The 12,377-nt window shown below is 58.1% G+C and overlaps 1 protein-coding gene across 6 annotated transcripts in view; it reads left to right on the forward strand.

Annotated features, from left to right (window-relative positions):
* Positions 1-12,377, forward strand: part of Fam65c (family with sequence similarity 65, member C) — a 67,473-nt gene that overhangs the window by 49,738 nt on the left and 5,358 nt on the right. For 4 of the 6 annotated variants that reach the window (XM_013518354.1, XM_013518355.1, XM_013518352.1 and 1 more), the window contains 15 exons: positions 868-891; positions 1,165-1,221; positions 1,808-1,957; positions 2,036-2,099; positions 2,367-2,410; positions 2,540-2,665; positions 2,740-2,885; positions 3,224-3,353; positions 4,300-4,872; positions 8,102-8,232; positions 9,069-9,192; positions 9,758-9,893; positions 10,385-10,546; positions 10,626-10,787; positions 11,407-11,609. In XM_013518354.1, the coding sequence (XP_013373808.1) occupies positions 868-891; positions 1,165-1,221; positions 1,808-1,957; positions 2,036-2,099; positions 2,367-2,410; positions 2,540-2,665; positions 2,740-2,885; positions 3,224-3,353; positions 4,300-4,872; positions 8,102-8,232; positions 9,069-9,192; positions 9,758-9,893; positions 10,385-10,546; positions 10,626-10,787; positions 11,407-11,609 (2,232 nt within the window). The remainder of the gene's footprint in view (positions 1-867; positions 892-1,164; positions 1,222-1,807; positions 1,958-2,035; positions 2,100-2,366; positions 2,411-2,539; positions 2,666-2,739; positions 2,886-3,223; positions 3,354-4,299; positions 4,873-8,101; positions 8,233-9,068; positions 9,193-9,757; positions 9,894-10,384; positions 10,547-10,625; positions 10,788-11,406; positions 11,610-12,377) is intronic. The other 2 variants (XM_005392313.2, XM_013518353.1) reach the window with 2 other exon arrangements.

Consider the following 12,377-nt stretch of genomic DNA (forward strand, 5'->3'; position numbering starts at 1 on the left):
TCCTCTGTCCTACCTGTGTGGCCTTCCTTTCTCAATCTACTATGGATCTTTCTCTTTTCTCTCCCGGGTTGCATAATCACATCTCACACACACACACACACACACACACACACACACACACACACACACACAGGGAAGTTTGGGGTCAGTAGCTGACTTATAAAAATGAAATCACATTTTACTCCACATCTTACTTTTCTTCTCCGTGGGTCTCTAACCTGGTGGAGTCCCGCTCAGGTAGACAGGCTCCTCCATCAGCAGTCTGGGCTGCTGGCCACACCCCCTCATTTGCATACCGCCTAAGGCCTGGGTTACAGTGGGCGCTCCAACCTGAGAGGGTTACAGTCTGGCTCTTTATGGAAAGGTTGGGCTGCCCCTGACCTTGTCTTCTTTCCTCAGCCACATCCCGGCAGGCGCCGTTAAGGCCTGAGCTCAGAGGCAATGCTGTCTGCTGCCCCAAGTTCTGGCCCTGGCTGGAGTTGCCCCACACCCAAAGCACAGTAGCCCGCACGGAGTTACCTACAGCTGAACCCTTTCCCTGTGGTAGCTCCCACAGAGCAGACGCTCTCAGTGCCCATTTTACATACAAGATGTCCTTCAGAGAGGTTGAGTAACTTGCCCCAAACACACAGCCGGAAAACAGCAGCGCCAGGCCCAGAACTGCCTCCCGCAAAGTGTGTGTGTTTAATCACTCTTTGACCCAGACTGTCAACGGCCCAGGGTCTGCAGGCCTCGCAAGACAGCAGGGCTGGCTGCAGGCCCTGGATTTTGTTCTCTGAGCGCAGGTAACCCTGCATGTAGCCTCTCCGGCCTGGGAGGAGCATTGGGGCTCTGACACCTCTGCCTCCCCCTCATTGTCCCCCACAGGCCTTCTATTATGATCTGGACAAGGTGAGCAAAACTTCCGCATCCACACACGGTCAGCAAGGTGGCAGAGGTGGGCGGCCGGGCAGGCGTCCCACCCTCCCCGCTGCTCTGAGGGGGAATACTTGGGTTTCCTCCCGCTGGACCAATGGGGAAACGGAGGCTCGGTGAGCCCCCCTCAAGGCTGGTGAGGGGCTGCCCTGGCACTGGGCCCTGTCCTCCAGTGGGGCCTGGTGGAGGGCAGCAAGGGCTGGCGGGAGCCCCTGGCCACTTTTAAAGCATCTTTTCTCCTCCTGGGAGAAGCAAACACGCTGGATGGAAAGGCACATCAGGAAGATGGAGTTCCACATCAGCAAGGTGCGCAGCCCCGGGGTGCCACAGGGTGGGGTAGGGCAGCCTCAAGGGGCTGGCAGGAGCAGGGGAGGCCTCGGGGCAGGGCAAGGACTGCGGAGAGGCTGAGGGTGAGCGGCAGTGGCAGAGCCTGGGCGACTGCAGAGCCTGCTGCTCTTGGGCCTGTCGTAGGGCTGCAGGGGCCCAGCCCAGCAGTGGGTGTGAGGGGGCGGCTCCCCAGGACCCTGTGCAGGAAGACCTCATGCTTAACCTTAGGCGCTGGGAAGGCTGAGTCCAAGTGCCCATTGCATGGATGAGAAAGCAGAGCCTGAGAACAGGGCCTGGCCCACAGTCACATAGGAAGCCCTTGGGAGTCTTCAGAGTCTTTCACGGTCTCGGTTTACTGCCCAGACCCCCGGGGGCAGGCGGCTATCACAACCCACCTCCCCTTTGGACGGTCAAAAAAATCATGCGGAGGGGAAGCGATCTATTCGCGGGTCCACCTCGCTAGGTGGGGCTCCCGCTCCGTGGGGACCGCAGGGCAGGCACTGGGTGAGGTTCAGTGGGGAGCGGTCTGTGGGCAGTGTGGGCCCTGTCCTGTTGCCCACCCCAGGTGGATGAGCTGTACGAGGGCTACTGCATCCAGTGTCGCCTGCGCGACGGGGCCTCCAACATGCAGCGTGCCTTCTCGCGGTGCCCGCCGAGCCGCGCGTCCCGCGAGAGCCTGCAGGAGCTGGGCCGCAGCCTGCACGAGTGCTCTCAGGTGGGCACCTCCCCGCGCCCCTCCTCTGGCTGCCGGGAGCCGGTGGGCAATGGCTGAGCCACCTGTGGGGCTTTGCAGGACATGTGGCTCATTGAGGGGGCGCTGGAGGTCCACCTGGGCGAGTTCCACATCAGGATGAAAGGTACATGGCCAGTTTGGGGGTGTCGGGTCCTCTTGGGGCTCTGGGAGTTCTGCTGACGGGGAGGGATGTGGCCGGAATCCCAGGGGCCCAGCCCCACCTCGTGTCCGCCCTCAAGTGACTTCTCACAATCCCTGAGCGTCAGCTGTGAATCCCCATCCCGTCCTCCACCATGGCGCTGGCTTGGCCTCCCTGTGCTGTTACAGACACCCCGCGGGGTCCCTCCACGGGAGGGACAGGGGCGGACATGAGCCCCTTTCTGTGTTCCAGGCTTGGTGGGCTACGCACGCCTCTGTCCGGGGGACCAGTATGAGGTACGGCCATGGTCCGGGTCAGCTCCTGGGGTCTCAGCTGAGGTCCTGTCTGGGAGGGAGGCCCCAGGCAGGCGGCGAGGGGGACCCACCTGGGGCAGCCACCGCACCCCTTCCGGGCCTCGCCTGCAGGTGCTCATGCGCCTGGGCCGCCAGCGCTGGAGGCTGAAGGGCCGCATCGAGTCTGACGACAGCCAGATCTGGGACGCAGAGGAGAAGGCCTTCGTCCCCACCCTGCACGACAACTTGGAGATCAAGGTGAGGGCCGGGCTGGCGTGGGCAGGGGCCCCCCGTGCTCGGCTCAGACACCAGCCTCCAGTCTCCGCCCCCAGGTGATTGAGCTTCGGGGCCTGAGCTCGCTGGCCGTGGGCACCGTGACGTGCGACATCGCCGACTTCTTCAGGACGCGGCCGCAGATCGTCGTGGTGGACATCACGGAGCTGGGCACCATCAAGCTGCAGCTGGAGGTGCTGTGGAGGTGAGTGGGGCCGACCGCGTCTCCCGCGCCCTGCCGCGCCCCCTGCTGGCGGACTGCACCCTGGGCTTGGCTCTGCCCGCAGCCTCAGAGGGGACCCCTTCCCGCACCTGAGATCTTCGCGCTCCTCAGGGTGACACTAGCCCCAGCAATCACCCTGCCTGGGGTGGTCCTTAGGCTATAAAGGATTTGGGGTAAAGGATTTTGCAGAGTTCCTTGCACTGGGGATTATTTTGCAGGACAAAGGCAACCCCTGCAACTGCAGAGCCTCCTGGGGCCCCTTGAGCCCCAGGCCTCCCAGGTGGCTGCACATGACACCTCGCCTCCCTTCTCTCCTCCAGCCCCTTTGATTCCGAGAGCCCCCTGGTGTCACCCAGCCCCACGGGCAAGCTTTCCGTGGGCAGCAGGAAGGGCTCTTTGTACAACTGGACACCCCCGAGCACCCCCAGCTTCCGGGAGAGATACTACCTGGTGAGCGAGCTCTGCCCTGAGCAGGGACCACATGGTCGCCCTGGCGGGGACAGGGAGTAGGGCTGGGTGGGCCCAGCTCCTCTAGGGTGTCCTGGGCGGCTGCCGCCCCTGTGCTCTGGGGCCCGTGGAACTGGTCCTGGGCGCGCTGGTTCTTCCGGATGCTGGCAATGGGCTCTCTGGAGGCTTCGACCAGCCCAGCAGTGGCTTGGCCTCCACTTTCTGTTCAGACATTCTCGCTGTGCGGCCCAGGTTAGAACAGGGCCACCCTCATGGTGTGCAGTGAGGGTTAGGGGGTGACAGGAGGCCCCGGAGCAGGGCAGGTGAACACAGACGTGAATGACAGATGCTAACAACACACTGCACGTCAGGCAGACCCTTTATTCATCATTCACTGCGCTCCTTCAAAATTCTGTGTCCGGCTCTGCTCTCGCGAAGGTGAGCTCTGTGTCCTCAGGGAGCTGAAATTCTCTGGAGCAAATGGACAATATTGAGATCAGGGATCTGCACAGCCAGCCCAAGGGGCAAAGGGACCATGGGAAAACAGCAGAAGGGGAGGGGCTTCTGGAGCAGGTAGGACTTGCCATTTACAATAGCGTATCTAAGGGCAGGTTCCCAGAACAGGTGACATCTGTGTAAGGACATGAGGAGGTGAGGACCCATACCCATGTGTGAAACAGTGTCAGTGCAAAGGTCCTGGGACAGGAATATATGAGGCAGCCCAGAGGGCATGAGAAATAGGGAGGCTGCCAAGGCTGAAGAGGGTGAGGTAGAGAGGGTGCTGGAGGCTAAGGACACAGAGGTGGCAGGGTCCCATTGGCAGCTCTGAGATGCCAGTCTCCTCAGCAGACCTGTCATCCTGGCCTGTGGGTTGGTGGGGGAAGTCCCCTGGGGGTCTGGCTCTGGTCCCTGGATGGCCGATGAGGCTGCTCCTTTGTCCCCTCCCCAGTCCATCCTGCAGCAGCCAGCACAGCAGCCCTTGCTGCTAGGTGGGCCAAGGGCTACCTCCATCCTCAGCTACCTGTCTGACAACGACCTCCAGGGCCCTAGCCTTAGGAGCCGGAGTCAGGAGCTGCTGGAGATGGACTCCTTCAGCTCCGAGGATCCCCGAGACACTGAGACCAACACGTCGGCATCCACCCTGGATGTGGGCTTCCTGCCCTTGGCCATTGGCCCCGCTGCCTCCAACGAAGAGGAGGCGCAGGAGGACCGCCCTCCCCTGGGCCTGCTGCCAGCCATGGCCCCCCTGGCAGGTGGCTCCTTTGTGGAGCGGCCCGGCTGGAGGAACTTGGGCATGGAGAGCTCCAGCCTGCCCTGGGGCTCCCCCTTCCACAGCTGCTCCGTTCTGAGCAAGCAAAGGTGCCAGGGGGAAGGAGAAACGAGGGACGGAGCAGATGCACCCGCGGCAGCCCCGGAGCAGCCACTGCAGGAGGTCCTGGAGTTACTGAGGTCCACGGGCCCCACGCAGCCCCAGCTCCGGGAGCTGGAGTACCAGGTCCTCGGCTTCCGGGACCGCCTGAAGGTATGCGTGCCCACTGTGCGGCAGCCCTGCCCTGCTGGCTGTGTGAGCACCAGGAGGGGGCTCTGGGGCCGGCCGGCCTGTGCGGGCATCCTGGCCTCAGCCCTGAGTGAGCCAGATGGGCAATTTGCTGCTGGACCTCAGTGTGCTCATCTGTCAAAGGGGGATAGCAACAGCCCTCGCTGTGGTGAGAGGAGGATGCTAAGGGGAAGCCAGGGCTCACCGTGGGTAACTTGCTCCATGTCCAGCCAGGCCCGGGCCCCGTCTCGCTTCTTCTGATCCAGGTTTGTGGGTTGGAACTTGGTGTTAAGAACCCAAACTTGGGGCCCAAGCTGGCTCCACAGAAGGCCCCGTGGCCACCTGCCTGCCTCATTCACACACCCCACACGGACCTTCTCCTCGACGACAGCTCGTGCAGGGGCCACCACAGTTCACGAGGGTGTGTAGGTGGCAAGTGACTCTCAGAGGTGCTGACCCAGCCAGATCATTCTGCTTTTTTGTTGACAGAGTTTAAATGTACATACAATAAAATGTGTATCACCAGCATCTCCTTACATATCCATTAATTTATGAAACCACTCTTTTTGTGTAAGATACATACTATCACTAAACTAGCCAGCAACTCTCTTCCAAAGTCAGTTTTAATTGTTTAAAATTCCCCTGCTGATTTAGCTCAGCGGCAAAGCGCCTGCCTGGCAAGCGCAAGGTCGTGAGTTCAGTTCCCGGTACCGGAGAAAAACCAAAACCAAAAAAATAAAATAAAATAAAATAAAATAAAATTCCCCTGCTACCCTCAACATTATGAATCAGCAGAAGTGAAAGAAATTTAATGTTTCATTTTATATCCAGCAACACCAAGAGCATTCACTGCTCATCGCTCTTTATTTTATTTATTTATTTAGTCTTTTTGAGACAGGGTCTCACTATACAGTTCAGGCTGGCCTTGAGCTCACTTTGTAGCCCAGGCTGGCCTTGAACTTGCAACAATCCTCCTGCCTCAGCCTCTCAAGTGCGGGGATTACAGGCATGCACCCTCATGCCTGGCTTCATCACTCTTTAAAAAAGACCTGCCTGAAAATTTTAAGAAAAAAAAAAAAAATCCCAGGAATATGTCATCCTTTTTTGTACTTTTTCAGTCTTTTTATGTGGAATAATTTGAATAAGACACCCACAACTTCTATTGTGTATTTTGAAAAATTAGTCTCACTTTATGGAATCTTAAAATAATATCATAATTATACAATAACTTAAACTATCTTTTAGGAATTTTTCTGTTGCTGGCAAACCAAGCAAGAGCAGTAAAAAGAAGGATAGGTCCTGGCTTTGAAACCGCAGACTCACTCACATACACTGAGATGTGTGTAAGTGTGTGGGCATCTGTGGACTAGATGTAGATGTACGCACAAGGCCTTGTCCTTACAGTTCTGCATTCTCGGGTTTACCTCCTTGTTAGGATTAACTTGCAACCCCCGAATCAGTGGTCAAGGCACTGCCGAGGTCATTTTTAGGAGCTGCAAAGTTCCCAGCTGAGGTCACACAAGGTGAGCTCTGCCCTCACGCTTACCTTTCCTGTGAGCGAGTGTCCGTTCACGGTCTAGTTAGTGTCACATTTTTAAAATTTCTGGTGTATTTTGTCAGTGGCTTCACTGTGTGAGTGGCCTTCAAGAGCAGAGCCGAGCTCCTGAGCGCAAATACATGTGCTCAACAAGGCTCTTTCAGGCAGGGTTACAGGGCTGGTGGCTGGAGGTTCAAGGTTAATACAGCAACAATATCAATTAAGTTGTCTTTTTTTCCCCCAGTACTGCGATGGAGGTTGAACCCAGGGCTGCTCTATTTAAAAAAAATTTTTTTTTTTAACATTTTAAAATAGGATCTCACTAAGTTGTCCAAACCAGCCTCAAACTTGCGTCCCTCCTGCCTCCGCCTCCCAAGAAGCTATGGTTACAGGCATTCGCTGTTGCACCTACTTCATAAGGTGTTTTAACATGTTCCTGTCGGCTTGAACCACTAGGGGTATATGCCTGACTGTCCCATCGGGAGCCTTGTGCCCCTGGTAGGAGAAGTAGTGGTCATGCATGGGACAATCATGAACTTGTGAACATGTTAACCAGAAACACACATGAAATTTTATTTTACTTTTTTATTTTTGGTACCAGGAATCGAAGGCAGGGTCTCACGTTTGCCAGGCAGATGCTGTGCCACTGAGCTACATCCCCGGCCCCCACATGAAATTTTACGTTAATTGGTTGGAGAAAATGCCAAGCAGGGTTCGCGGAAAGCTAACCCAGTATTTTTCCTAGGAGCATGGTCCAGCGTTTTCCAGCTCCGCTTCTCCCTCTGACTTTGTAGGATAACAACGATCGACCCATACGCAGATACACTCATTTTTGCTCAACCAGAAATGAAATCTCTGTAACCAGCCCTACTGGCCTCTTGTTGCTTAAGGTTTTTTCCTTTGGCCTCAGCTTTTAGGACCCTGGCTCTCGCTTGCAGCCTCTGCCTGGGTTGTGTCTCGGGTGTAGTTTGTAGGGGACGAGGTCAGCTATGCTGTGAATGTGGCTGCAGAGACGGAAGTGTCCAGGAAGCGCCCTGCCACTGGAGGTCCTGGCGCCTTGGCCAGCGGCAGGATGGTAGCCCCAGCGTACCTCCCCTTCTTCCGTGCTTCCCTGGGAAGGAAGAATCCTGAACCCCAGGGTCTCAGCTGCCGCTTCCTGGCCTCCTGGGTGGGTGGGTGTCACTTGGCCTTCACTATAATTAAAAAGTTTGACATTCAATGTTGATTTGTAAAAATGTGGTGATTTCCCAGAGAACCTTGGGTGTCTGCACTTAGAACAGCGCACCATTGGCACTCACGTCCCCAAGTCCCCAAGGTCCCATGAGGCAGGTGGCAGCTGCGCAGAGCAGCAGCTTCTGTGAGTGAGGCAGCTGCTCTCCACGTGGTCCCCATCTGGACTGCTCACTTGGTCTTGTCACTTGTCCTGTCCCGTGGGTGTCGGGACCCACCTGAGGCCTGTTGGGTCCATCTTGAGATTCTGCACCAAGCCTTGTTGCAGGCCCCTTGGGTGGGACCCCAGGAGGAGCAGGTGCGGCCAGGACAGGGACCTCAGCTGGCGCTGGGCTGCGGGAAAGGCAGGGCTGTGGTGGGGACACTGTCAGGCCTGCAGGGAGCCCCCGGCCCGTGTCCTGGCGGGGCGGGGCACGGGCTGCCCTCAGGGTGGCCGCTTGTCCACAGCCACGCGGAGCCCGGCAGGAGCACGCCTCCTCCGAGAGCCTCATGGAGTGTATACTGGAGAGCTTCGCCTTCCTCAACGCTGACCTCGCTGCCGACCAGCTGTCCCTGTTTGGGGGCTCCCAGGGCCCCCGGTGAGCGCACCCCGCGCCCTCCCCAGGCCTCCTCGCACCACCTCCCATCAGCCTCCCAGCCCATCCCCCACACCCTCTGCCCTCCCCCGCCCTGTCCTGGCACACAGCAGGTCCACCACAGCTACCGAGAGAATGACAATGGCCTGCCCAGCCCTGGGCTCCTGGCTCCAAGGAATAGGGTGGAGCTTTAAAATCTCTAAAAATAACAGTATACAGCAGAAACTGCTGGACCTTGACTTCACCCACACACTACAGTGACCTAAGCCACAGGAACCGGGGCTCAGATTCCTTCGGGCCCACTGTCCACTCAGCTGTGATACCAGCTACCCAGCACACTGGTCCCGAGGGCCTCTGCTGCCCCTGTGTCAGGCAGCATGAAGACTTTCTATCCGCTCGGCCCCTCTGGGCTACCACGCCGTCTCCCTCCCTGAATGGCTAATGCTGCCTAGGCCTGGGGTTCAGCCCTTGCCCAGCACTTCACTGACCCCTAGTGCCCGGAGTTTGGGCTGCCTGTCCCACTGTACAGATGAGTAAACTGAGGCTGGGAGGGCAGCTGTGTCCAGAGTCACAGAGCTGGGATTGGTTTGAATCTCAGGCTTCCCGGTCCAGATTGGGTTCCGCCCAGCCCAGTCCTTGGGCTCCGCCCCAGCACCCGCCTGCATTGCTGCCCTCTCTCACGCCCTTCTTTTGTTCTTGGTTTTCTCCCGTTTCACCCCCTCTCTGTGGGACCTGGGTTGGCGTCCCCGATCCTGAGCTCTCCAGGGAGGGAAGGTTTCTTCTGCCTTCACAGGGAGCTGAACTGCTAACTGGACTGGTCTCTTCTCCACCCAATTCAGAAAAGACAGGACGACACCCCCACCGCCGTCACTGAAGGTATCACCCAGGGAGCTCACCGCCGGTGCCCCGGAGCTGGATGTGCTACTCACGGTCCACCTCCAAGTCTGCAAGGCCCTGCTGCAGGTGGCGGGGCGGGGCTGGGCCGGGGCTAGCTTCTGCTTAGGCTGGGGCCTGCAAGGCGGCGGGAGCATGGCCGGGGCAAGGGGCTTGCACCCTGACAGCCGAAGATGTATCCCCTGTGAAGGTGCAGGCCAGGGTCTGAGTCACCATGTGGCTCTTATCCAAGCCCCGAACGGAGGGCTATGGCTGTAACTGTCATTTACAGATGCCAGAACCCAACCCAAACTGGCTCAGCCAGAAGGAAAATGTATTGGCTCATGTACTGAAAGCCTCAGAAGCGGGCTCCAGGCCCAGCTGTATACAGAGGTTCAAGTGCCTGCATGACTGGGGCCCTCCCTTGATCTGCTGACCTCCCTTTGCAACGTGGGTTGGCTGTGCTTTTAGCAGAGTTGGTCCCTCTGGTGGCACTGCCGCTTCTTAGCTCAGCTTGGCGGAAGGGACCTCGGGATGTGGGTAAGGGAGCTACCACCGGGATGAAAGGGGCGGGCTCAGGGGACAGGGTCACAGCCCGATGGCTGTTTCCAGAGGCCGTTTCCGGGCTAACCTGGAACATTGTGGCTGCTTCCAGAAACTGGCCTCGCCTAATTTGTCCAGGATGGTTGAGGACTGCCTTGTGGAAGAGGCTGCACAACAAAAGCAGGTTCTGGAGATGCTTTCTGACCTTGATTTCGAGAAGGCCAGCCGGGCAACGTCCATCGAAGACAGTAAGTAACTGCCAGCCACCTGCTTGTGCTCGGTGAAGGGCACAGGGCAGCGGAGACAGGCGTCCAGGGAGCAGAGTAGCTGGCAGCTGTGGGCCAGGCTGGGGTGGATCAGAGACCCTGTGGGGAGGTGCCAGTCTGGGGATTAGCAGTGCCCTCTCGTCAGCTGTGTGGCTCTGGGCATTCACCTCTCTCTGAGGCTCAGCGTCCTCCTGCATGCTGGTGGCCACTGGGGAGGGTTCAGTGTGTGCCGGGCCGTGTTCAGGGTACACAGCTGGCCCTCAAACAAACAGCACCGCTGACCCCAGTTCTGCCTCTGGCCCCCACAGGGTCCCTCCCGATAGACCTCCTTCCTTGTCCGTGCGGGGCTGGTGACAGCTGCCCCCGGGCATGCTGGGGCCTGCAGACTGTGATCTGGTCGAGTGCCACATGGCCACGTGGGGAAGGGACCTCTGCCCTCCCCACCGGTCTGCTTTCTGAGCCCAGGCTCTCAGTCCTTCCGCAGGCCTCGCGCAGGAAGAGCTGCCTGAAGCTGTGGCGAGCGTGCACAGACCCTGGTGGAGTCCTGGCCTGCCCTGCGCCAAGGCTCCTAAGCCAGCTCAAGAAAATGTTCCTGCACAGAGTCCGTGGGAAATACCCAGGACAGCTGGAAATAGGTAGCTCCCCGTCCTCCTGTCCTGTCCAAGAAGGGCTGTGCGGAGCCTGTTTCCCCTCACGACGCCTCCCTCTGGCCAGTGTGCCGCAGGCTATTGGAGCAGGTGGTCACCTGCGGCGGGCTGCTGCCTGCGGCCGGGCTCCCCGAAGAACAGACCGTCACCTGGTTCCAGTTTCAGCGCTACCTGCAGAGGCAGAGCGTCTCAGACCTGGAGAGGCACTTCGCGCAGCTCACCAAGGAAGGTGGGGCCGAGCTGGCGGCTGCGCCTTCACTGCACGGGTGCAGCACAGGAGTGCCCTCGGGCCCACTCCTGCAAGCCAGGCAGTCTGAGGTGACATTCAGAGCCTCTGTGTCTTCCCTGCAGCCGTTGTCTGGAGAACCCAGATTTAATAAGATTCCACATTCAGCTGACACAGGGGAATGAACTCCAAGGGGAGCTGACTTTAAAAAGCACAGGGGGGAGAAAGCTAGGACAAGTGTAAAGAAAGAACACCTGTAATTCCAGGTACTCAGGAGGCTGAGGCAGGAGGATTGTGGGTTGCGAGTTCAAGGCCAGCCTGGGTAACTTAGTGAGGCCCTGCCCCACAAAAAAAAAAGGGCACAGTCAGAGTTGGGCAGGAGCGTGATGCCTGGCTGGCCAGAGTCCCTACAAGTTTGGGCTGTGGATTTGTACATTTTCAGGATATATCTGATCCCTTGCTAGAAAGCCTCCCTGATTCTGGGAGGTCCCCGCTGTCACCTGTCAAGACAGGGCCCTGGTGTCCCCCCACCCATGCCGGAAGATGCTTCTCTGCGGACCGTGGCAGCCATACTGCCCAACCCTGGGCTGGAGCACTGGTCCACTTCTTCTCTGTCTTCCAGTCACGCTCATCGAGGAGCTGCACTGCGCCAGGCAGGTCAAGGCCATCAGGAAGCTGCAGGGCAAGCGGCTGGGCCAGCTCCAGCCCCTACCCCAGACCCTGCGCGCCTGGGCACTGCTGCAGCTGGACGGGCCCCCAAGGGTGTGCAGGGCGGCCAGCTCGCGCCTGGCCACTGCGGCCAGGAACCGAAGCTTCCGTGAAAAGGTACGGCGTCCAGGCCAGGGGCGGCCCCTGCCCCAGGGGAGAGGGTGGGGAGTTGGCGTGCTTCATGGACAAATGCAAAGTGGGTGACTGTGGCTGCAACTGCTGAGGCAGATTTGGGGTGAGGGATGCTTTGAGGAAGCCACACAGGACCTCTGAGCTGGGGCTACCAGGCCACCTGAGCAGCACACATGAGCATGATGACTGCATACCCACAGTGCTCTGCTCTGCCTTCCTGTTTCTAAGGCAACACATCAGGTTCGTTGCTGAGGTATCACTAACATGGTGTCTTTTAGAGGGTTTTTTTTTCTTAATGGTATCAGGAATCGAACTCAGGACCTTGCACTTGCCAGGCAGGTGCTATGCTGCTGAGCTATATCCCCAGCCTTTTTTTAAAAAAGAGTTTTGTCGGTCATCCTCCTGGTGCCAGCTGTTAATGGCTCGCTTTGCCCAATCCATTTGAAAACCAAGAGCTTGGATGTCCCTGCTGTTTCCAGTTCCGGGTCCATGACTGTTCTATTTTTCAGGCAACAGCCCCAGAGGAGGGTGGGGAAGGGATATGGGGGCCATACTCTATGCCTTGGTCTCAGGTCTAGACTGGAGAGGAAATCACCAGCAACACTGCTGACACACCTTGGAACACATTTACCTTGTGGTGATATTTAACTACTTGGAGACTTCTGAATACAAACAAAATGAGGCAGAATGCTACAAGGAATCACATGCACCAGCCATTTAAGTCCAATCTCCATCCATCCATCCATCCATCCA

This window comes from Chinchilla lanigera, unplaced genomic scaffold, assembly GCF_000276665.1.
Source record: "Chinchilla lanigera isolate Chin_1 unplaced genomic scaffold, ChiLan1.0 scaffold00044, whole genome shotgun sequence".
In the NCBI taxonomy this organism is placed as follows: Eukaryota; Metazoa; Chordata; class Mammalia; order Rodentia; family Chinchillidae; genus Chinchilla; species Chinchilla lanigera.